Here is a 23,096-nt window from a genome sequence, read left to right as displayed (position 1 = left end):
CTACTATAAATAGCTGTGCCACCGTTGATGTTGCAGTAAAAATTACACATCTGTGTTTATGCACTTCAGTAACTAAGCTAATGTCAAGGGCACTTTTGCAGAAACTTATTAAGTTGATTAAGTGATTAAAAATCCGGCATAGGAGATACCCTCCATTCAACCATAATTCTGTTTAAGCGAATCTGAATAACCATCCTACACTAAATGTCAAAATACTTTACGAAAAGGCACTCGGCAAATGGGACTGATGAAAACATTACATCATCTTAACTGCACAAATACCCTCCTTGAGGAATATGCTGCCTTTTATATTCCCCCACCCCCACCCTGGTGACCTTTCTTTTCATTCTGAGAGTTTTAACTGAATGAACAATCGGTTTGGATAAGGAAATGCGGCTGTAGCAGTGTGCAGAAATTTCAGCCACATTTGCAATTACTACAAATGAACTCAGAACTGGGAATTTGGCAAATTCAGTCTCCCTGCCCCCAATTACGAACTGGGCCCAAGTCTCTTCGAACTCAGGCCTTAGTCCTAATGTGGTCTTGCTCTTATTGCTCCCTGCCAGTTTCCCCACCCCTTCGAAGCTAAGCCCCTTGAGGAGATTTGAAGGAGATGGTTCACTGATGGGGCCAAGAGAGCCTTTGAAGGTCTCTGCTCCACCGTAAATGGAGAAATGCTTTATCATTCCTACTGGGCCTCATGGGATTTGTATTTTCCTATGGCTCCCAATTCAATGGATTTTGATTGGAAGGATGTGAAAAAAATGGGCATGGGGGGGGCAATACTTTCACATTTGGTTTTCCCCCGACATCTCAGAAGATGCATAGGTAGTCCTGAATTTTTCACTGAGAAAGCAGAGAAATGAAGAGGGAAACATTTCCAAGGCGACATTTTCTTCTGCCATGCTCATTTACAATAACTCACAGTTAAAAGCAGTGGCAGTTTCCTCGTTATATGGCAAGAAGTACTACTAGCTGTGTCTCGTATTTAAATTTAGAACACAGTAGTAGGTCATGAGAGAAAGGTGATGCCCATTCCCTTTCCTCTATAGCAGGCATGGCCAAACCTGGCCCTCCAGCTGTTTTGGGACTACAACTCCCATGAACCCTAGCTAACAGGACCAGTGGTCAGGGATGATGGGAATTGTAGTCCCAAAACAGCTGGAGGGCCAAGTTTGGCCATGCCTGCTCTATAGTGTGCTTCTCAAAAAAGTAAAGGAGTTGGCAAACCGCACATCACTGAACGCTTCTCTAGACACACCACAATATCTATATCTATATCTATCATCTATCTATATCTATCTATCATCTATCTATCTATCTATCATCTATCAATCTCTATCATCTATCTATCTATCTATCTATCTATCTATCTATCTATCTATCATCTATCTACCATCTATCTATCTATCTATCTATCTATCTATCTAATCTATCTATCATCATCTATCTATCTATCATCTATCATCTCTGTCTATTTATCTATTGCACACACAGAACTAGACAATAATGGTGAATATTCCTAGCCTAGCCTTCTACCTAATTGTGTGCTGGTCAGCTACATCTTGTGATTTTTGCTAGTCAGTTATGCATAGGAATGCAAATACAACATGCTATGTCAGCATGCAAAATCCTATGCTATTTAAAATGCTGTGGATTTTATTCCAGTTTGTGGCAAGGGAAGTGTTGAAGCTGAAGAAAATGTGGAATGAGAAACAGCAAGAAAAACCACTTGATTCACAAACTGAAGTCACTCTAGATTTCTCGGAGCTTGTTCTCTCCTTCCCCCCCTCCAATGCCCCCACAGGCAATGATTAGCAATCAGCATGCCTTGTTTGAAGAGGATAGATGCTGTCATTTCCCCCTTTCTTAAAAAAAACAAAGTTTCAACCATCTTGTAAACAATGACTTCTTAATTTTAAATTTCAGATGCAGAAAGCGTTGTACCCCTAAATCGTGTTCCTCAACAATAGTAAGAGCTCTACCTCGACAGCACAACCATTATATGGTGACCTCCCTTCTTTCCATGTTTGGGTTTTATTCTCCACAAAGGAGTTTTAAAGTTTGCTCTGAGCACTTTTTCCCCTAGTGGGTTCCGATATGTTACAAAGTGAAACTGCCTGCAAGGTAGCGTGGGAAGAACAGCCTCTTTCAGACTGGATGCTGGACACAGGACTGTGATTTGTGATAACTAGAAGTATGCTGGTAGGAAAAAGCAACAACATTGATTAATCCCAGTGAGATTCTGTGTGCCTCCTGTGGGGCAGGCGGTTCTGCAGAATGTCTGCAACAGGAGCAACTGAACATTCAGTCACAGACAATGAAGCAATATGCTGGAATTGCAATTTCCCTCAATTAAGGTTACCTGCTTAACCTCTGCGAGAGTCAGTGCTCTGTGTGGGTTTTCTTCCAATCTTCTTGGGTGTTAAAACAAAATTTTAAGTCACATTTTTCTCTAACAAAATAACACATTTTAAAATTATTATTATTATTATTATTATTATTATTATTATTATTATTATTATGAGAAATGCACACAAAACTGCTACCCTCCCTCAGCCCCTACATCCGATTTACAGCTCCCTGTTGAAGCTGCATTTGGAAAACTCTGTAAGGGAAACAGTAACCTGGAAGGGAATAGTTTGGAACAGAGAAGTAGCCAGTCTCTGCTCCAAATGTAAGGTGTCCCTGCTTGTAATGAGTAGATATGGGGTGAGAAATCAAGTAAGGTTACTAACATAAGCTAAGTGTCAGAAGGCAATTTCCCCAGTAGAAACGAACACAAATAGTGTAATTTTCCCAGTAGGGCTGCTTGGACCAGTCCATCTGCAGGAAGAATAAAGCTTACCTGCCAAAGGTATGCTTTCTTTCCCCTTGGGACAGCAGGTATAAACCAGTGAACCTGCCAGGTCTTTCGTGAGTGATTGAACAAGGTTGGAGCTTTTGCAAGAACTTAACCAAGTGATTGCAAAATACTTGACCTATTTAGGAAAGAGCTCAATGAGTAGCCAAGAGACTCACTGAGTGATATTTTAGCCCACTGCTGTCTCTCAGCTTCAGGTTGTTGTGAGGGAAAGGCAAACTACATTTTCTTGAGTTCCAGTCTACAAATGGAATAAACGCACATGCTGTTCTTTATTGAGGCTTCCTAAACGTGGCTCTCAAACCACAAGTGTGGCTATAAAGCACACGTGGGATTTGCGCTTGTGTGCCCCCCCTCCCGCTGCCTCCATCAATGACATCTGTGTGCAAACCTTTCCTTATAAGCTAAAGGGGTGGTGGTCTTCCCAAACATGTCAAATATGCTAGGATCAGGGAGCTGAAAAATGGCCAGTCTCTACCAGTGTTTCCCAGTCTTGGGTCTCCAGCTGTTTTGGGACTACAACTCCCATCATCCCTAGCTAGGCAGGGATGGTGGGAATTGTAGTCTGAAAACAGCTGGGGACCGCAAGGTTGGGAAATACCGATCTAGCCTTTTATCAGACTAACTAAACCATGGACCAAACTATTCTCAAGTGTAAATAGCAACAATAGTCTTTGTCAGGCTTATGCCCTTCAGCAGTTTACGAGCCAAGACACAAGTAATAGAAGTCAGCAGCTGAAGTATTGTGGGATGGGGTATACCCAAGTATGTTGTTGCCTTTCAAAGTTGGGGAAGAAGGACCATTTGTGCCCAGGCTCACTTGGTAGTATGTCAGTTGGTGAAGTCAGACGTTGGCCCTTCTGCGCTTATTCAGTGCAAAATGAGGATCCTGTTAAAAATTTTCAACAAAGCAAGAGAAGGGCTGTAGATACTAGGTTCAGTCTGTGGCATCTCCAGTTTGGGTTGGGAGAGAAGCAGTTTGAAAATCCCAATAATAATAATAATAATAATAATAATAATAATAATAATAATTATTATTATTATTATTTTTATTTATACCCCGCCCTCCCCAGCCAAGGCTGGGCTCAGGCGGCTAACAAGCAATAATAAAAACAAGTTGAATGAAAACAAGATTAAAATACAACATTAAAATATTGAAACATTAAAATATTAAAATGCAGCCTCATCACAGGAGGAGAAAGGAAAAAGAAAAAAGAAAGAGGGGGAGGGAATCAAATTGGCTCCAAGCCAAAGGCCAGGCGGAACAACTCTGTCTTACAGGCCCTGCAGAAAGAGATCAGATCCTGCAGGGCCCTGGTATCATGAAGCAGAGCGTTCCACCACGCCGGAGCCAGTGTTGAAAAGGTCCTGGCTCTGGTTGAGGCTAATCTGACTTCCTTAGGGCCCGGGACCACTAGGGTGTTGCTATTTATGGACCTTGAGGCTCTCCGTGGGGCATACTGGGAGAGGTGGTCCCGTAGGTACGAGGGTCCTAGGCCAATAAGGGCTTTAAAGGTCAAAACCAGCACCTTAAATCTGACCCTGTATTCCACCGGGAGCCAGGGCAGCTGGAAAAGCACTGGGTGAATATGCTCCCATGGCAGAGACCCCGTGAGGAGCCTGGCTGCAGCATTCTGCACCTGCTGGAATTTCTGGGACAGCTTCCAGGGCAGACCTGCATAGAGCAAATTACAGTAGTCAAGCCTGGAGGTGACCGTTGAATGGATCAGGCCAGGTTGGGGCGGGAAGACAATGAATGTGGCCAGGTTGGGGCGGGAAGACAGAGACCTAGAGAGAGACAGCTGGTCACTGAAAGACCAATGGTCTGTCTTGGCATAAGGAATTTTCTCACAACTCAGATGTCAATAGATTAAATTGTTGAAGGCCTTAATGCTGGCAGCCAGATGAATAGGAACTATTTCTCACTATCGGTAAATCAAGGTGGATGAAAGCTCACAGAAAGTGGATTTCAAACTGACTTCTTTAATCTTGTAACATTCAAAACCCTAAAATGTATTTTGCATAATTGACTTTTTATTTCTATTCTTTGCATATCATATTGTTGTTTTATTGCTATGGCCGAAGGCTGAGGCAAATAAAGATTCATTCATTCATGACATTAAGAGGAGTGACAAGTCTCAGTCATCCATTGCTGCTTTTGCCATTTTCTCTGGTAGCCTCTGCCTGGGTTATTCAATTTGCCACTCCCCTCACTCTTTGATCTAAGCGAGGGGAAACGCTGGACAAAGGCCACCTGGCTACAGGTTTGTCAGGGGAGGCCTGATGCTCCACGTCTCAGATGTGCTTTCTATCAGCACTAATTATTCTGAGCCGAATAGTCTTCATGCTTGTTTGTGTTAATTAGAAACCTTTTTAATGATGGTGTAATTGCCATAACCTTGCTTAGACATGTAAATTCACAGAAAAATCAAAGTTTTGTGGGCTGGAGAGGAAATGGGTAACCTGAGCTCTATAAACTATTTGCTGTATTTTGTGAGGTATTTGTAAAATACTCAAACATTAAGCGGACTGTATTACTTGATTACATGGAGTCACCCATTAAGACGCCTCCACAAGCTTGGCCGCATCTGGCAAGTTCCACAAGCAGAGGTGCTCCCTACCTGAGAACAAGACTGAGGAACCTTCGCCCCTTCGGATGTTGCTGAACTACAACTCCCATCAGCCCTAGCAAACACAGTAAGAGCCAGGGGTGATGGGAGTTGTAGGGTTGGAAAACCCTAGCAAGATGCTGGAGGGCTTAGACCATAGATATGTCACCTACATGGAACTATTTGTTAGTTTGCTTTTTGAAAAGGTTAAGCACACCTGAAGCAGAAACGTCACGAAACTATGAGTTATTTTTCTTCTGTGTACCGACTGCTGATTAGGACTGGGCAACAGCAGCTTTTCAACGTTGCCGTGTATTGCCAGCTAAACATTGTGGTTTGGCGATATACCGCCATGTTGGAAAAAAAACACTGGCCTCTGCCCACGAGACACCGGGTGAAACCGCCTCAGCTCTCACCCTGAGAGCTGAGGCGGTTTCACCAAGGCTCACAGGCTGGGACAATGCAGCTTGTTCTGTACAGTTTGCTAATATACTTAAAAGGGCCATGTTATTTATGCTTCAGCCACTAACTATTGTATACTCTGCCTCATTCTGTGAAAGAATGTCAACGAAAGCATAATACAATTTAAAAGCAACTAGTTTAAAACCTTATTAGCTGGGATTTTTTCTGCATTAGTTCAGTATGTTTCAAGAATACAACATATACTGAGAGGGAAGAACATAAAAAATGCCCTTTTTTAAAAAAGGGAGAAGGATAAAGGGAACTCATCTCTCAAATCAGCAGATATCCACTGTGCAAGTTGGATGTAGTTGATTAAGATGATTAGCAGGTTGCTCCTCATTTGTTCATAGTAAGTTTGCATATTACTCCCTGAAGGCAGGGGGCAGATAACACAACCAAGCACTGAAGCAGTACATTGACAATGAACTACCAGTTTTCACTTTACTGGGTCTGCCTGTAATTCTGTCACTCATTAGGAACCAGCTCCTGAACACCATGTAGCACAGCATCCTTACGACAAGAAGAATCTAATTAATTCTGCCCAACAGGTAAGAGATGAAAGGCCGGATGATTAAGACATGGAATTCAATGTACGTATGTTTAAAATTCTGCATTTAGAATCCATAACCATGAGTCACATAGCCTGCAGTGAGGAAAAAATGTGAGCAACTCATGATTATTTTCTTGGGACAGAGGTCTTAAAAGAGGCTTAAATCTTTAAAAAAGGGCCCTGAAAGTTTTAAAATAGAATGCTAAATAACAAACAAACCCAACCACCACATTATGTGTTTTGAGGGAGTTTAATTCTGCCCCACCAAGCCTGCCTATAGTTTTCAATTCAGTAACTCATTAGAAACAGCAGGAGCGTGGAAAAAAATTGCGGCCAAAACAACGCACCATTGTACCACTTGCTTTTCCACACATTGCCCAATACCGGTCCCGCATCTGCCACTGAAACTATACCTGACAAGAAACCTGGCTTCCTAATGAATATATGTATATGATATACATGTTTGCAAGCACAAGATTGCCCTTAGTCATTTCTCACAAGTACATTCTTAAAATAACTTCGCCACAATCCACCAGGAAACTTAGGTCCGCTTAACCTCATTGAAATGCCTTCCTCAGCTAAGCAAATTCAGAAGCGCACTGCTAATCCGTAACATACAACACAATAAATGAAAAGACAGTCAAACCTGTGACTAGTTCTCTGATTTCCAAATCTGTAGTCTTGCGCAGTAATCGTACTAGTGCTGGAATACCCCCACAGTTTTTCAAAGCAATTTTGTTGTCGTCGTTGGCTTTCCCATACACCAAATTCCTCAGCGCTCCACAGGCACTACGGTGGACTTCTGTCATTCGATGGTCCAATAGGTCCACCAGTAACTGTATTCCTCCTTGTCTTCTTATCTGCAACATTAATGTTCAAATTAAATTCAAAATCAGTGGCTGATAGTCAATGTGAGTTTTAAGGTATCAATAGTTTTTAGATAGCAGAAAGGAGAGAGCACATGTGCACATTATTTATTTGCTTTCAAAGGAACTGTGGGAAATAAAAACTCTTGACATGGGAAGAATAAAATTCCAATCAAATGATCTTTCGTTAGGATGGCTGAGAGTAGCGTATCCCAACATGCCTCTTTCATTTGACAAATGTTTTGTGTCACTGGGAAAGCGGTAAGTCTGTATTGATTTGCTATGGATGCTTGTATGTGATGCCAATAAAAGGTTTGATGATGATGATGAAATTCCAATCAAAGCAGCTGGACAGATGATGGAAGAGAAATTCCTCCCACCACCACTTGGAGGGAACAAAATAAGCCACCTTCAGGGACATCAGGCACCACCTGCACTTACGAATTGATTTCATGGTGTATGGTGACAGCTGTCATCAGAATTATTGCCCAGAACAATGACTGGAACACCAGTTTCTAACTGCTCACATTAATTATGTATCAACACTGTATAATTCAGCTATAGCACTTTCTAGATTGCCTGGAGAAAGGTAACAATAAATACTCGGTATCTGCAGGAGTTACAAGGAAATTGGTGAGTTGACAATCTACAAGACATGCTATCATTCCCACTTGCTATGGAACTAGGCAGGAAAATGTGGTCTTTTGAAATGTGTATATCTGGAAACTGATGCGGACATCATTATCAATGTGAGAAAACTTTCAGGAAAACAGCAGACTCTCCGCTGCCAGACAAACAACACCAATTGTATTGCAGTGCAGACTTCAGGGGAGAGAGATGGGTACCACTCCATGGGTACAAGTCCAGGCAGCTTTTCCTCCTCTGGCTGGGCGGGTATTGTTTTGTTGTGAGCGAATGGCTTAAAACCGATTAACAACATTTTAAAAAATACTATAAGCCACTTTGATGACTTAAGTGGGAAAGCAGGATACGAATCCACTAAATGAAACAAGCCCACTATTGAGAAGAAGCGACAAAACACTCTATACTGCTGCACTTAAAGGCAGTGTTAAAAGGGCAAACTTCTACAGAGGACAGGTTGGTTGCTGTCAGGTTCCTATCACAGAAGGAAAGGCAGCCAAAGTCCCCAAAGAGGAGCAAAGCTGAGGAAAAGAAAGCAAGTAAGAGAGAACAGGAGAGAACAAACAAAACAAATAGAGGCCATTAAGCAGGGAATGCAGAGAGTATCTTTGGTGCTAGTGCTTAGAACTAGAGGTAGGAGCCACAGTCAAGGTTTCAGAGTTCATGAGCAAGGCAAGAGATACCTAACCAAGTGGAAGCTGCTACAAAGATGCACCCCAAAGTTGACTCGCCCGCCATCAAGCTTTTAAAGTTGAGGCAGGGAGGGCTCACTCATGACACACTCTCACTCTACAAGTTTGCTGCATGTGAAAACCTAAGGGCTGAGTGCAGCTGATCCCACCTTTGAAAGGCAATGCTGAGCATGCAGAAACAAGACTATGTCCTGCCCCTCCAACTTCTCTTGTGCAACTTCTCCTTCCTCTGGCTGGTCAGAGCCCCCTGTCCAGCTAATGGGTCTCTGTGCTCCACAGGAGAGGGCTTCCACCTCTCTTAATGTCTAGTTCCAAGTGAAGGACCTGCATCCTCGATCCCCAAGTGCCTGCCTTCTATCTGTCCCACCATCTTCTCCACCTTCCTTCCTACTCCATCTGTCTGGGGCTGCCATCTCATGCCTGAAACTGATGGAACCAAGGAGTCCATGACAGTTGTTTACATTCACCCTGTGTTAAAGAGGAAGATGCAAAAATTATGGAAACATGTAGAGGAGATAGCTATTTTCTTCAAGTCTCCCTATCAATCTGTAAATTGGAGAGGGACAGGGAGGGGGAAGCTATTTGAAATAACTAGGGGAGCAAAGCTTAGGTGCACAGAGGTTTAATCTGGAACTCCACCCTCCACCCCCACTGTAGCAGATCTTCTGGTTAATACTCCACTGATGTTAATTAGCACTGTGCATCATGGATATGCTTCACTAAGTACTGAAGTCAATTAATAATTAAGATTAACAGCGTAGTGTTCTTATGTAGGCGTTTGTGATAATGTCATAATATTGTTATTTTTTTCACACAGCTGTCCAAAACTGAAGCTTGAATCACAACTAACAAGCTCAAAGTTGGGACCAAGTTATGTAAAACCAAAACAAGCCAAACAAACAAACAAACAAACAACACCTGGGTGCTAATCTGACTAGAATGCAAATAGAAGATCCTTCCTTCACAGCTGCAACCCTACACTTTCTCCCTCTTGTTGGGCTGTAGCTCTTTAGACTGCAATTGGTGGATCACATTTTGAATACTCTCCCAGATTAAACATTCCCATCATACATAAAATGAGCACATCAGGGAAATGGGTTTAGGGTATTGTTTCCCCTAACCTGCTAGAACTGCTTTTGTGACTAGTGTACAGGTGACTGAATCTTACTTATTGCCAAATAAATGAGAAGTATTTGGGGATCATCCACACTCCCATTTCTTCTGTGATTTCCAGGCACAGGCCTGAGAGGTGTTTTTTTGTGTGTGCCACTGCTTCCCCCAGGAAAACCCGCTGCTTGCCACTGAACTGGAACAAATGTCAACTGGGTTTTCTACAGATTGCCTAGAAATCTCGGGACAAACGGAAGAAAACACAGGGCAAACAGAAACGAGGAAGAGCCCTCAGACAGCAATAATTAAATGTCCTACACCAAATCTGTAATTCAACAGAGGGGAGATTAGCCTCCAAGCACAATGAAGGATTTGGAACACAGGATGGAACAGAAATTTTTTTGCCTTAGGAACTTAGATTGAACAGCTTCTGCAGATCCAAGGTGAGTGGCTGTCCAAATCTGAGCCCCATATAATAACTGTGTTACCTTTAAACACTTCAAGTGCTGATGGCATGTGATTGCCACCTTTTGTATGGAAAAAAGCATGTCAGAATTTTGGCGCTGGCTTTCAGATGCTTTTTCCTTTGCATATTTCTGATGCACTCCCCATGACCCTCTTGACTGAAAAATAAGGCCGAGATATTTAAAGACTTTAACTTGTTCCATCAGCGGATTAGACTGCAATTCAAACTCCCCATTTGGGGCAGATGGGGTGAACTGCATGGAGGTCTTTCTCCTGGGCTCCCCATTGCTGATGGCAGAAGGTCCACTGGTGGCAGGTATCCTTGCCCCAAATGAGGCATCCCAAGGGAGGAAGGGAGCGGATCTGGCCTGGGATCCACAAGACCTTGAGTTGCTCTCATAGCCAATCACACCTGACCTGGGTGATTGGCCCTGATCTGCCTGCTCCATCTTCTGCCACCAGGAATGGCCCAGCTCTGGAAGTAGCTCTGCAGAGCTATGGCTTTGGATTTCAGTCTGAATTATTTTCCTTCTCATCAAGGCACAATTATCTATTGTGTCACTGCTTGCTGTACTGCTGGACTGAGCAGAAACAGGGAAAGGACATAACTGCTGATTGCCCACCATCACTAAGGATTGAAGAGGTGAAGGAGGCCCAGACCCCATGGAGATAGGCAGCAGATGCACAGTCCCACTTGTCTCGGCTGGTACTGCAGTACGAATAGTTAATATGCACACTGTAACTCAGAGTAATAGTTGTGCTATTATGCATCAAGCAGATCTGGAATGCATAATATGCAAAAGTATGTGCGCCACATTTTGAGGTCTTGGGCTTTGGCAACCTCTTTCAGGCGCACTCTCTCAACCTTTGCTTGGATGACCTTTGCAGATCAGGAAGCTGGATACAAGGAACAATATCCTAGCCACTGTTACAGAAGTGTCACATCCATGCATCTCCAATACTGCAGAGCCAACAATCTTCAGGCAAGAGTTTTATTTAGACAGAAAGCAGCGTTCATTCTTGCAATTAAACCAAACATTGACTGACATGTACTGATGGGAGTGAACCACACGCAAAAGCATACTTGAGGCAAGGATCTGATTAAAATAACACATATAACCAGGACATGATCTAACCTACACACATGCAGAGTTATAAAGCAACTTGATATTTTAAAACAATATCTACGCCTGATTCCAGCTCGTGAGTATCTCTCCCATTGCCTGCAAGGAAACTCTAAATAAAAGGATCTACTGAGAAACATATTGAACAAAAGATAACATAGAGAAAGATGACAGATGAGGGAAAAGAGGGGAGAAAACACTGTTAAGACTAGTATTATGACCTTATTCAAAAGAAATGTCCAATTTCTTCTTAGCAATGCTTCCCCAACGTGGCAGATGCCTATGCAAGCAAAGGAATAATTTCACACTGCAAGAGGTAAACAAATTGCATTCACCTTCTCACTTTCACCTTTTACTGCCTGTGATAAGTACCAGCCAAGGCACTTACTCATCCTAACTGCCTGAGAATGAATTACAGCCAGGTATGTAAGTGGTTGAGCAGCCCGCAAGCCTACTGCCTCCATTAATGCTCAGTTACCTGTCTTTGAGTAAGCTCCAAGGTCACTCGCTCTAGCATTTTCCCCATTTAGAAACTTAAGAGGCCTTGAAAGTCTTTGTAGTTCCATGCAACCATTTTAACCACTGCTGTGAAAGGGCAGGAACATATACCACTGTTACAGAGCATCACTTTTCAATTTTTGTGCTTCTGATTTTTTTTTTAAGTATGAGAAACATATTTTTTTAAAAAATGGCAATTTGGAAAGAGCCAACTTCGGCAAAGAGCCAATTCCAGTGTTCGTGAATGGGAAGCTCATGGAGGAGTCTGCCGCCATACTCCCCACAAGCGTTTATTATCCTTGGTTTGCGAGCAATTTGGAAAGGGCTGCTCTATGACCAAAACACATTCCCAAATACACAAACTTGCTTTAAGTAGCAGCCTGCAAATTGAAAATTGACCCCCGTCAGTTACTCACTTGAAGACCGAGTTGATTAATCCTAAAAACTACATTGCTGGCAAGTTTAGCTACAACAAGCCAACTTTTTACCTGCAGTTGCTGCTTCAAACAACAATGTGAATAGCATTACAGCATATGTTCCAACTACCCTTCTTACCAGGGATACCACCTATTTTATGGTTGCACCCCTGGCAAATCAGCAGTTCTCACTCGGTCTTTGTCACAGAACTTTATTACTGTGCCTTTGTCAACATTGTACTCTATGGTTTTTAACGTTGTTTGTACTTGTTCTTAAAAACAATAAAGCACACTTTAAATACATACTGATATGTAAAAACACATGCTGTAGAATTATTTAGATTTCAATCAACTCCCCTTCAAGACTCAATGCTAATTTTTGTGAGTACAGGGACCAATGCACCTTGATTCTAGCACAAATGGTGACACGCAAAATGCCATTGCATTATTTTCCTTCCACCTTCTCATAATTATTAAAGTATTCCTCAGGCCATTGTCTTTTTAAAAAAGCAAATCCTGTTATGATTTACTAACGTGTCCTGTTTCAGAATGGGGTGTAGCAATTGCTATTGAAGTGTAACTAAACACAGAGAAAAGCCCTCGGTATCGTACAACATGTGCAGCGGAGCTCAGGCATGGATTTTTAATGGGAAAACAAAGTGTTAGAAATCCACACGACTACTCCTATTTTCGGAACGTGGGTGACGTTGTGGTCTAAACCACAGAGCCTAGGGCTTGCCAATCAGAAGGTCAGCGGTTCAAATCCCCATGACAGGGTGAGCTCCCGTTGCTCGGTCCCTGCTCCTGCCAACCTAGCAGTTCAAAAGCATGTCAAGTGCAAGTAGATAAATAGGTACCACTCCGGCGGGAAGGTAAACGGCATTTCCGTGTGCTGCTCTGGTTTGCCAGAAGTGGCTTAGTCATGCTGGCCACATGACCCGGAAGCTGTCTACAGACAAACGCCGGCTCCCTCAGCCTACAGAGCAAGAAGAGTGTGCAACCCCAGAGTCGTCCGCAACTGGACCTAACGGTCAGGGGGTCCCTTTACCTTTACTTTACTTTACTTTACCTTTTTTATTTTCATCTGTGAAATAGTCCAAGGCATGTCTTATTAGCACTACTCCTGCCAACAAGAGGGTAAACTGGGGAAGAAACAAAAAATGGGAAATGGATGTGTTCCTTTACTGAGATGCACAGAAAGGAACCGCATAGAGGGGCTTTCTTTTTCCAACGCTAAGATGCCTCTCTGGAATGAGACAGTTTGTTAAATCTTCTCCTTTTCCCCACCAACAAGGAAGCTGCCATTTGAAAACACCAGTAGTTTAATACTCTATGCTGCTTCCAGAGCCCGCAAGCCCATGGGCAAAACTGTCAAAATGCAGGAAGACCAGGGACAAAAGTACTATGAATTGAAAGGTGCTATTGTTTAAGACTGGGAGAAGAGCACGCTTGCTTGTTCTATGAGAAAATGATGTTAGCCACTCTCAGGCAGCCTTTTGTGCTCAGTGTGCCACAAATGGCTAGCCTAGAAATGTGAGGAGGTGGCCTTACTTGCAATCCTAGCTGCAACTGTTACACCCTGCTTTGCTTTTTGTGTCGGATTGGAATGGGGTAAGAGGCAACATAACGTTGCACGCCACCCCAATCTTTGAGTGGTGAGAGATTCCAGCAGTTCCAGGCACTTACCCAGGGTTTGCATTTCCTTTCAGAAATGAGACACAGCGGAGACTGTGGTGTCTTTATGATATATGGTTTATTCAGACATGCATAGAACTTGAACCTACGCTGGAGGGGTTTGCACCATTAACACCCCAAAAGGAGCTTTATTTCTACTTTACATCACAGCCCCCAAACTCTACCTTTTGTCTTCCTTTTGTTTTCTTAATGCCCAGCACCCAAACAACTGCTTACCTCATCAGGATGCAAGCCTGGCTTGATTAGATCAAGGTTTCCCAAACTTGGGGCTCCATCTGTTTTTGGACTACAATTCCCATCATTCCTAGCTAGCAGGATCAGTGGTCAGGGATGATTGGAATTGTAGTCCATAAACAGCTGGAGACCAAGTTTGGGAAACCCTGGATTAGATTTTAACATTTCCAGGGATTAGAGGAGGCTGGCAACCACAAACTCATAACAATAAAATTGCTGCTGGTCACCACAACAGTCTCTAGGTGAAATGATTTATTCCTGCTATGTGTTGCATGGCAGACAGGAAGAAGTTGTTCTGGGGAATACCAGCAAAGAACAAAAACCTAAGGCAGGAACCATATTGAAATTAGTTTCAGTACAAGTGAAGAGTTAAGTTACCAGTAGCATCAGTTTAGAATGTTTGAGCAGCAAATATAACACCAGGAGATTTCAGCAGATTCGCTTGACCTCTGATGAGGAACCAACAAGAATCAGACATAACAAAATGCAAAAAGGTTCAAATGTGACAATATACCTTAACATCAGGGTCAAATGAACAATACTGCTCTGCCTAGAGCAGCAATTCTCAACCCGTGGGTCCCCAGATGTTGTTGGACTACAACTCCCATCATCCCTGAGCTCTGGCCTTGATAACTAGGGGTGATGGGAGTTGTAGTCCAACAACATCTGGAGACCCACAGGTTGAGAAAGGCTGGCCTAGAGGAAGCCAAATTTTCATCGTATGAAATACAGGTGCACATCAAATACACAAAGAAGAAACAACTAGCTAACAGCAGAAACATACCCTCTACTTCTGGTGTTCAGGCTGTGAGAGCCATTATGCAGCCCGGATGGAACCACTTGCCCACCCATGAGGGAGGCACCAACAGGCTTCGGGCAATCCCACTGAGGACAGAACGTGCTCAGTAGCCATGGAAGGAGACATGGCAGCAGTGTGTTCTTGCTCTCATAATGGCAGATAGGCAGAGATCCTGCCTCATGCGAGAAGCCATGGAAAGCAGACTGCTTGTTGTGGAGTAGGACAGAAATCTGGGGGGACGACAATGACTGGAATGGAGTGACTGGAATCTGGAACAGCATTACTGAGGTGTGCTGAAGGAAATGGGGACTGTGTGCAAAGCACAACTCCCATTCATATCCTAGCTTATTAAATCAAGATATCGTACAAGCCGGGTTAATGAAGACTGCTTGTATGCCTTCCCCCTTTTTTTACAGTTTTAATATTTTGCTACTGTGGCTTTGCCTTTTTCCTGCTCAGCTTTTGCTTATTCTTTTATTTGTGCTTAGTATTTTATTATTTGATGGCGATGTCCTGTTCTACACAACTCTGAAGGTGTTGGCACTAGAGCAGTTAAATATTAATACGTGCATAAATAAATACATAAAACAGTGCATGCAAAAGATGGGTTATTTTTTTCACTGTACCACAGCAAGCCTATAATTGGGCTAGCAGCTCTAATTAACATTACATATAGTGGGCATGGTAATTCTGTAAAAGCATCAATCGGAAACACAGAGGCATGGTTTTCTGGAAAATTACTGAGACATTTGTTAACATGCTGCTTATTCTCTCTGTCTCCCAACTCTGATTAAATAAAGTCGCTGAAACTGTGAAAGCTTATCAGTGCGTCCCAAAGATCTTTCATTATAAGTCCGTCAGCATTGTAGCACTTATGAAAAGGGCATAATAATAATTGGCGTTGTCGTTTGCAGAATCTAGAAAATCTTCCTTAATTGCTAACAGCAGACACCACAATATGCCATAATAAGGGTTTGATCCCTGCAATCATGTTTCTAAAGCAAGATAGAAAAGAAGCAACACAAAGATCTGCAGTGAATAAATCTAATATACTGTGTTTTAATCATGGAAACATGAACTATGCTGCCCCAAACTGGTTACCTCCATTCAGATTCATTTTTTTGTGAAGTGGGTCTCTATAAATAGGTATATGGTAGCGCAAAGGGAGGCGTCGTTCCTGTTTGTTCGTTTCTGTGCAACTTAACTGGAGACTGAAAGCAAAATGGCAGGTCCTCTGCCAAAATAATCAATAAGAAGGGCTTTAATCCTTCCAAGCAAGAGGACCAGAAGAAAAAGAAACTCAACATATTCCATGTGCTTTTCTTCTTGCTGGATGTCCTTCCTTCATAAATCACACCACATCCTCCTTTTCCTTTGGATATGCCTTTTCAGAGCGAGAGTTACCACTGTATTCTTGTGGCTGAAACCCTGCACATGGCATCTGGCACGTACTAAGGGACAAGGAACTGCCCCTTCCTACATGGAATATCTAATCCCCATTCCTCCCACCCCGTTGGATCCTTTGACCCTTACCAGACACTACTTTTTAACACAGTAGCAGCCTGGTGCTATGCATTAATTACTTGAATGCTTCCATTGTTGTGTTCAATGGGGTGTACTCTTAAGTGTGCATACAACTGCAGCCAAAAGAGAAAGACCAAGTCTTGGTCTCATGGTAACCAAACACGCCATGTTTTATCAATACAGTGGTACCTCAGGTTAAGAAGTTAATTCGTTCTGGAGGTCCGTTGTTAACCTGAAACTGTTCTTAACCTGAGGTACCACTTCAGCTAATGAGGCCTCCCGCTGCCGTCGTTTTCTGTTCTCATCCTGAAGTAAAGTTCTTAACCCGAGGTACTATTTCTGGGTTAGCGGAGTCTCTAACCTGAAGCGTCTGTAAACTGAAGCACCTGTAACTCGAGTACCACTGTACTCAGGATCTCCCTCAGCCTGTTCTTTGAAGGGAAGGACAGATGGGAGATTCTGGAATACCTCTAATATTTGTATAATAATAATAATAATAATAATAATAATAATAATAATAATAATAATAATAATATATTTTTATACCCTGCCCATCTGGCTGGATTTCTCCATCCACTCTGGGCAGCTCCCAATTGGTAAAACTCTGCTACCGTCTGGGTCAAATAGGACATTCTAAAGGGGAAAGAGCTTTTCTGACCTCAAAACTCTCTTTCTTTCAGAACATTTTTTAGGCTTCCATGCCTACTTTTAAAAAGAAAACTACATCAATGTGTTAGGATAATCCATCGTCCACTCTGATACCAAATGCACAGCTTCAGTCTAATTGTATGTTTTTCTTCCCATGAGACACTACGCGTGTTCTGTTCTGCAATGTTTTCTCTTTGGTTTTTCATGAAAAGCAGCCGCAGCTGGCTTGGTGGACTCTTTGCCCAAATGCCCCAGCCCCAACCTGTTTGTTTCCTGAGAGAAGAATCCACACGTTTTCTTCGACACGTGAGGAAGTAGCTTGGAGGGATTCAGCGTACAAAAGGCTGATGAAGTCAGATATCACCCTGGCCCCCAGCTCTCTGTCTGAAGCAGTACCTTGCACGATGGGTGAAAATCCAGGAGGTGGGTAGCATTATAATTATGGGGCTAAATCTAATATGTAGTTGTGTTCCTACCAAAGCTTACTTTGCCAACCTCCTGGCTTAGATACATGACTAAGCCAAGATGAACAAGAACAAGAAGTGGTAAATTCTGTATTTTAAGAGAAAGCATTAAAAATATATATACTAGTCTGGCCCCTAGAATTTAAGGAAAACATACCCCAATTCTAGATCTAGAGAAGCATAGATAGGAAAGGGAGAGGGAATGGCACACAATGCGATGTCTTTGAGGAGAAAATGTAGGTGAGATTTATTGGAAACCCATTTATCTGCAACATCATGACTTCATTTAGCTTCATTAGTATAGTAATTTGTTGCAGGTTACAAAAAGTGCTGGATCAATTTAAGCTCAAAATAAGAGGGGAATGGTATGCAAATTACTGCATTAGTTCAAAATGTCTAATTTGTTTAGGAAATCTAAATTGGGATTTGAAACCCAGATCCCATTTAAAAACAGATTTGCAAAACTGTAATTAAGAAGGCATTAGGTTAGGTAACTACACTAACACTGAAAACAATTAATGCACATAATTTAAATGAATCCAGCTATTGCTTTATATACAATATTTCAGTGAAGTTTAAAAACAATTGTACTTTGCATGCTGAACCTGTCCAGAAAAATACGATGAGCTCTTTGTTCTTTAATGTGTAGCCTAGGAAATCTACATATCCAGGAGCATGAGTTATAACTGATGCTATATATAAGTTATGTCTAGTGACCAAAAGCTGGGTCAAGTAGGACAGTCTCAACATCTCTGTGGAAGGGATGTGGGGAGAGAGACTTGGCCTTGTTTGTACAGGCAGCAGTTGTTTTAGGCATGTCTGATATGTGCATGACCGCACACATGCTCCTCACACCAAACCCAGATGTGACCCAAAATTGTCACAAAAGCAACACCAAAAGGGGCAGAACAAGGTATTTTCAGGCTTTTGCAATGGGTGTTCCAATTATGCGCTATTTCACGTAAGCACGTGGTGCCTTGAAATATAGTAAGGTAAAGGTAAAGGGACCCCTGACCATTAGGTCCAGTCGTGACCAACTCTGGGGTTGCGGCGCTCATCTCGCTTTACTGGCTGAGGGAGCCAGCGTACAGCTTCCGGGTCATGTGGCCAGCATGACTAAGCCACTTCTGGCGGACCAGAGCAGGGCACAGAAACACCGTTTACCTTCCCGCCGGAGCGGTACCTATTTATCTACTTGCACTTTGACGTGCTTTCGAACTGCTAGGTTAGCAGGAGCAGGGACCGAGCAACGGGAGCTCACCCCGTTGCGGGGATTCGAACCACCAACCTTCTGATCGGCAAGTCCTAGGCTCTGTGGTTTAACCCACAGCACCACCTGCATCCCGCCTTGAAATATAACCCCATACAAATTGGTCGCTGCTTGTATGCAACACTATTCCAAATCATGGCTTATCCCTGTGGAGGGCTTGCTTCTCCCAGGTTTTTAGGTCAGTTCAGGATGCCAGCTAAGGCAAGGTCCTGCTTAGCATGTTGTCCAAACCTGGGCTCTCCTCCTTAACCACAAACTTTATGGGCAAACTTTGGCTACAGATTAAGGAGGGAAGACCTTAACCATGATCCTAGTTTCAGACAACATACTAAGTCTAAGACATACCTTGGCTTAGTTACCACACCATGCTGACCCAAAAAGCCCAGGGGGTAGCAAAGTGGGCATGAGCCAGCTTGTTTGCATGGCCATACTCTGGCTTACCCAGGATAGGCGAATCAAGAAATAAATTTCATAATCCACAAAAGGAAGCTGTCATGGACTAGCTGGACAGAAAGGAATGGTGAGAGGCACCAGCTGAGGAACCCAAGAGAAGAAGGCTGAGCCTGGGGATTAGTGGTGCTACAACAATGAGCAGTCAAAGGGAGAAAAAGGAGACGATTCGGTGGAGGACATGTCTGATGCTGAAGAGGTAACGGCTTTTAGTGCACAGGGAAAGTCTGTGGCAGAGACAAGTCCAGAATCAGAAGCGGAAGCAGGAGAGAAGGGAGGCCAAGAGGCAGAGATGAGTCAGACTGGTGAAGAAGTCAGGGTGTCCCCCCCTCCTGCTGTGAAAAGCTCCCCCCCATCTCCTAGGACCAGGAGAGGTCTGAAGTGGGAGAAGCAAAGGCAGGCACGCCACAGTAGTCTCAGATTGCTTGAGAAGGACCCAGGAGAGGAGGAGACTTAGGCTGTTGTGAGTAGACAGGGACCTTCAGCCTCCACAACTGCCTCGTAGGGGTAAGACCTACCAAAGAAGAGTTGCTGTGCTCATTAGGCCTGGCATTTCTGAGCAGACCTTGTTTCTTCTAATAAAGAGTTACTCCATGTGATTTATTGCTGGCACATTCCTGACAGCAGCCCTGATGCAGAACTCAGTTCCTTCCATTTCTAAAGCCCAAAGTGAAGAGCAGGCATAGGCAAACTCGGCCCTCCAGATGTCTTGGGACTACAACTCCCATCATCCCTAGCTAACAGGACCAGTGGTCAGGGATGATGGGAGTTGTAGTCCCAAAAACATCTGGAGGGCCGAGTTTGCTATAGAGTATCCCCAGCTATAAGCATTCTAAAAGCTGGTTGAATGCCTAACTACTCTTTATTCAACTCAGCTATGAAGGAAATAAATTCTAATCGAATACACCTGTTTATATTTATATTCAGCTCCCATTTTCATCTGTTACTATTTCACTTACATAGATTTATTTGTTCGTATATCTATAACCTTAATATCACTGCCTAATTCCACAAGGATGCTTCATAACTTAAACAAATCACAATCTCAAGTGACAAATGATTTTATAAACGCTTAATTGATAAAATGTTGATCACTGACATGGCACGGAGAATGAAATATATATTCTCTTCAGAGATATAATGTTTAGATTTTGTCAACACTACATTGCACATGATGACATTTATTCGTTCTCAAAGTTGAAGAATGTAAAGGTCACACATGAAATGAAGTATTCACTTTATCATCATCTAAGGAACCAAATGTCACATAATTGTGCTGCATGAACTAATTCACTAAGATAAATGAGGAATTACACTCCAGGCTCTTGGAAGCGTTGCTAAATGGTATGCTCAAGGTGCCTTGTTTCAAGCTGAAGTCCACAAATAATGGCTTTTCCTTGGAAAAATATTGGCAAATGATGCAGATTAATGCTCTCCAATGTTATAAATATAGTGAATAATTCTAGTGGAATTGCAAGTGCTATTTTGAATTTGAGAATGTATTGGAAAGTGCGGCTGGAGTTGTTAATAAAGTATACATCTAATGCAACTATTGAAGTAGTCTCATTTGTGTAAGGATTTCTGATTGCATAACAGAACTACCCCTCCCTCTCTTTGTGCCCCCCATTTGCTCCGGAGGGTTGGGGGGGAATCCAGAACAGAGGGGTTCTGTCGCACAGCCAAGAGTCCTGGCACTTGCAGACTGATTTTGTTGGATATCTCCCATAATACATGTGCAATTCATATACAGTTGTACCTTGGAAGTTGAATAGAATCCATTCCGGAAGTCCGTTTGACTTCCAAAACCAAATTGCGGCTTCTGATTGGCTGCAGGAAGCTCCTGCAGCCAATCAGAAGCCATGGAAGCTCCATTGGACATTTGGGTTCCAAAAGAACGTTTGCAAACCGGAACAATCACTTCCGGGGTTGCGGCGTTTGGGAGCCAAAACGTCCGAGTTCCAGGGCGTTTGAGATCTAAGGTATGACTGTAATCCCCACTCTGTTCAAGTCAGTTCCAAGATCTAATTTATCTTCACAGCTATGAATTGCAAAATTGGTTTTTCCATACCTTTAGAATTCAAATCATACCAGCTAATAAAATTCTGGAATAGAGCTACAGCAAATTATCCACACACAGAGAACTAATCTGGCAAAACTGTTATTGATTACAACCAGTGTCTGATCTGGCAGTTGCTAGGTCTGCAAAGAGCTGAGAGGAGAACCTCACCCGAACAAACAAGGAGTTTTGGTTCTGGTGATGTAAAAGCTGTTTTGGCATGATGTACAGGCGAGGTAAACAGGAGAAATCACAAGTGATTTGCTCTTTCTGTAGGGTGGAGGTGAATGCACAGTTTCAAATTCAGATAAGATTGTGAAGCACAGCTAACAGGAACTGCACATCAATAGAGAATGATAAATAATCATTTATTTAGCTCTAGTTTTAAGTCTTCCATGGCTAGGCTCTCCTCACCAGGACTTTATTTGGTGATAGAACTCACCAGTATAGAGTATTGGCACCTCTCTCGCCTCTCTCTTCGCTGCCCTTGACAGCCATTTTGTGCCGGCACCCATGACGTTTTATCAATATATAAGTAGTAGCACCTGATCATTTAATGCATTTTTCGCTCTTTAAGATGCACTTTTCCCTCCTAAAAAGTAAGGGGAAATGTGTGTGCGTCTTATGGAGCGAATGCAGGCTGCGCAGCTATCCCAGAAGCCAGATCAGCAAGAGGGACCATTGCTTTCACTGAGCAGCGATTCCTCTTGCTGTTCTGGCTTCTGGGATTCAGAAGATTTTTTTTCTTGTTTTCCTCCTCCAAGAACTAGGTGCGTCTTATGTTCTGGTGCGTCTTATAGAGTGAAAAATACGGTATTTATTCATTTATTTTACAACAAAACACTGCTCCTTAATAATCTCAAGGTGTGATCAAAATTTGTTCCTATTCAGGGGCCTGTATATTTGTGCAGTGCTGGTACACCACAGTTTTGCTTCCCAAGACGTGCAACCGAATTCCAAGAGAGACAGAAGTCTAAGACAAAAATATGGCTTAAGAGTTTGAATAGCGTGCTTTCATAAAACAAGCATAGCTAATTTCTCTACAAGAATCTCATAAAAACAATGACAAAAAGAAGGTATATGTCAGCCTCAAGAGGCTCCAGGATGACAGCAAAATCCTAGAAGTTAAAACATTTTTTCAGTTAAAATAAAATGGGGGGGGGGATCAACAGAAATAATAATGATTATAATTAAAAATATGCATGCTCCATGGGCTAACTTTTTAGGACAGTCATTCTGGGGGAATATAAAACAAATGATCTGGAGAATGAGAACCCTGCAAAATCAGCAAATCTTGTTATGAGATTGTTTAACGTTGCAATCGTAACAGAGCATTCGGGGGAAGGAATAGTCTCGTTCATAAAAAAACAAAGAAAATCTGAAGACCGTCAACTCTTATAGATTGTTGTGGGTGGGCAAGTTATAGGAATACACATTTTGTTTACAATCATTTCGTTTTTATTACAAAAGACTCGAACTTGCTTATTCCAAGATTTAAGAAGCAGTGATGGAGAAGTGTCGCACGTAAACTCCTTAGTCAAGTTAGATGGATGAAGGAGGGGAAATCTGTTGCCATGACGATATGGACAATAGCCATGCAACTGACAGGGCAAGGAAACTTGACTGCTCCTGCAAGGTCCCTGGAAGCTCTAATGCTTC

General features: G+C 42.6%; 1 protein-coding gene across 11 annotated transcripts in view; it reads right to left on the bottom strand.

The window, feature by feature from the left end:
- The window catches only part of CTNND2 (catenin delta 2), a 515,372-nt gene that overhangs the window by 96,311 nt on the left and 395,965 nt on the right, over positions 1-23,096 (bottom strand). For all 11 annotated transcript variants that reach the window (XR_008331611.1, XM_053397153.1, XM_053397157.1 and 8 more), the window contains one exon: positions 7,131-7,344. Coding sequence is in view for 10 of the 11 variants with exons in the window: in XM_053397153.1 (XP_053253128.1) it covers positions 7,131-7,344 (214 nt within the window). In the remaining variant the exon portion in view is untranslated. The remainder of the gene's footprint in view (positions 1-7,130; positions 7,345-23,096) is intronic.

Source organism: Podarcis raffonei, chromosome 7, assembly GCF_027172205.1.
Source record: "Podarcis raffonei isolate rPodRaf1 chromosome 7, rPodRaf1.pri, whole genome shotgun sequence".
Classification (NCBI taxonomy): Eukaryota; Metazoa; Chordata; class Lepidosauria; order Squamata; family Lacertidae; genus Podarcis; species Podarcis raffonei.
This window is presented reverse-complemented; position numbering and strand designations above follow the sequence as displayed.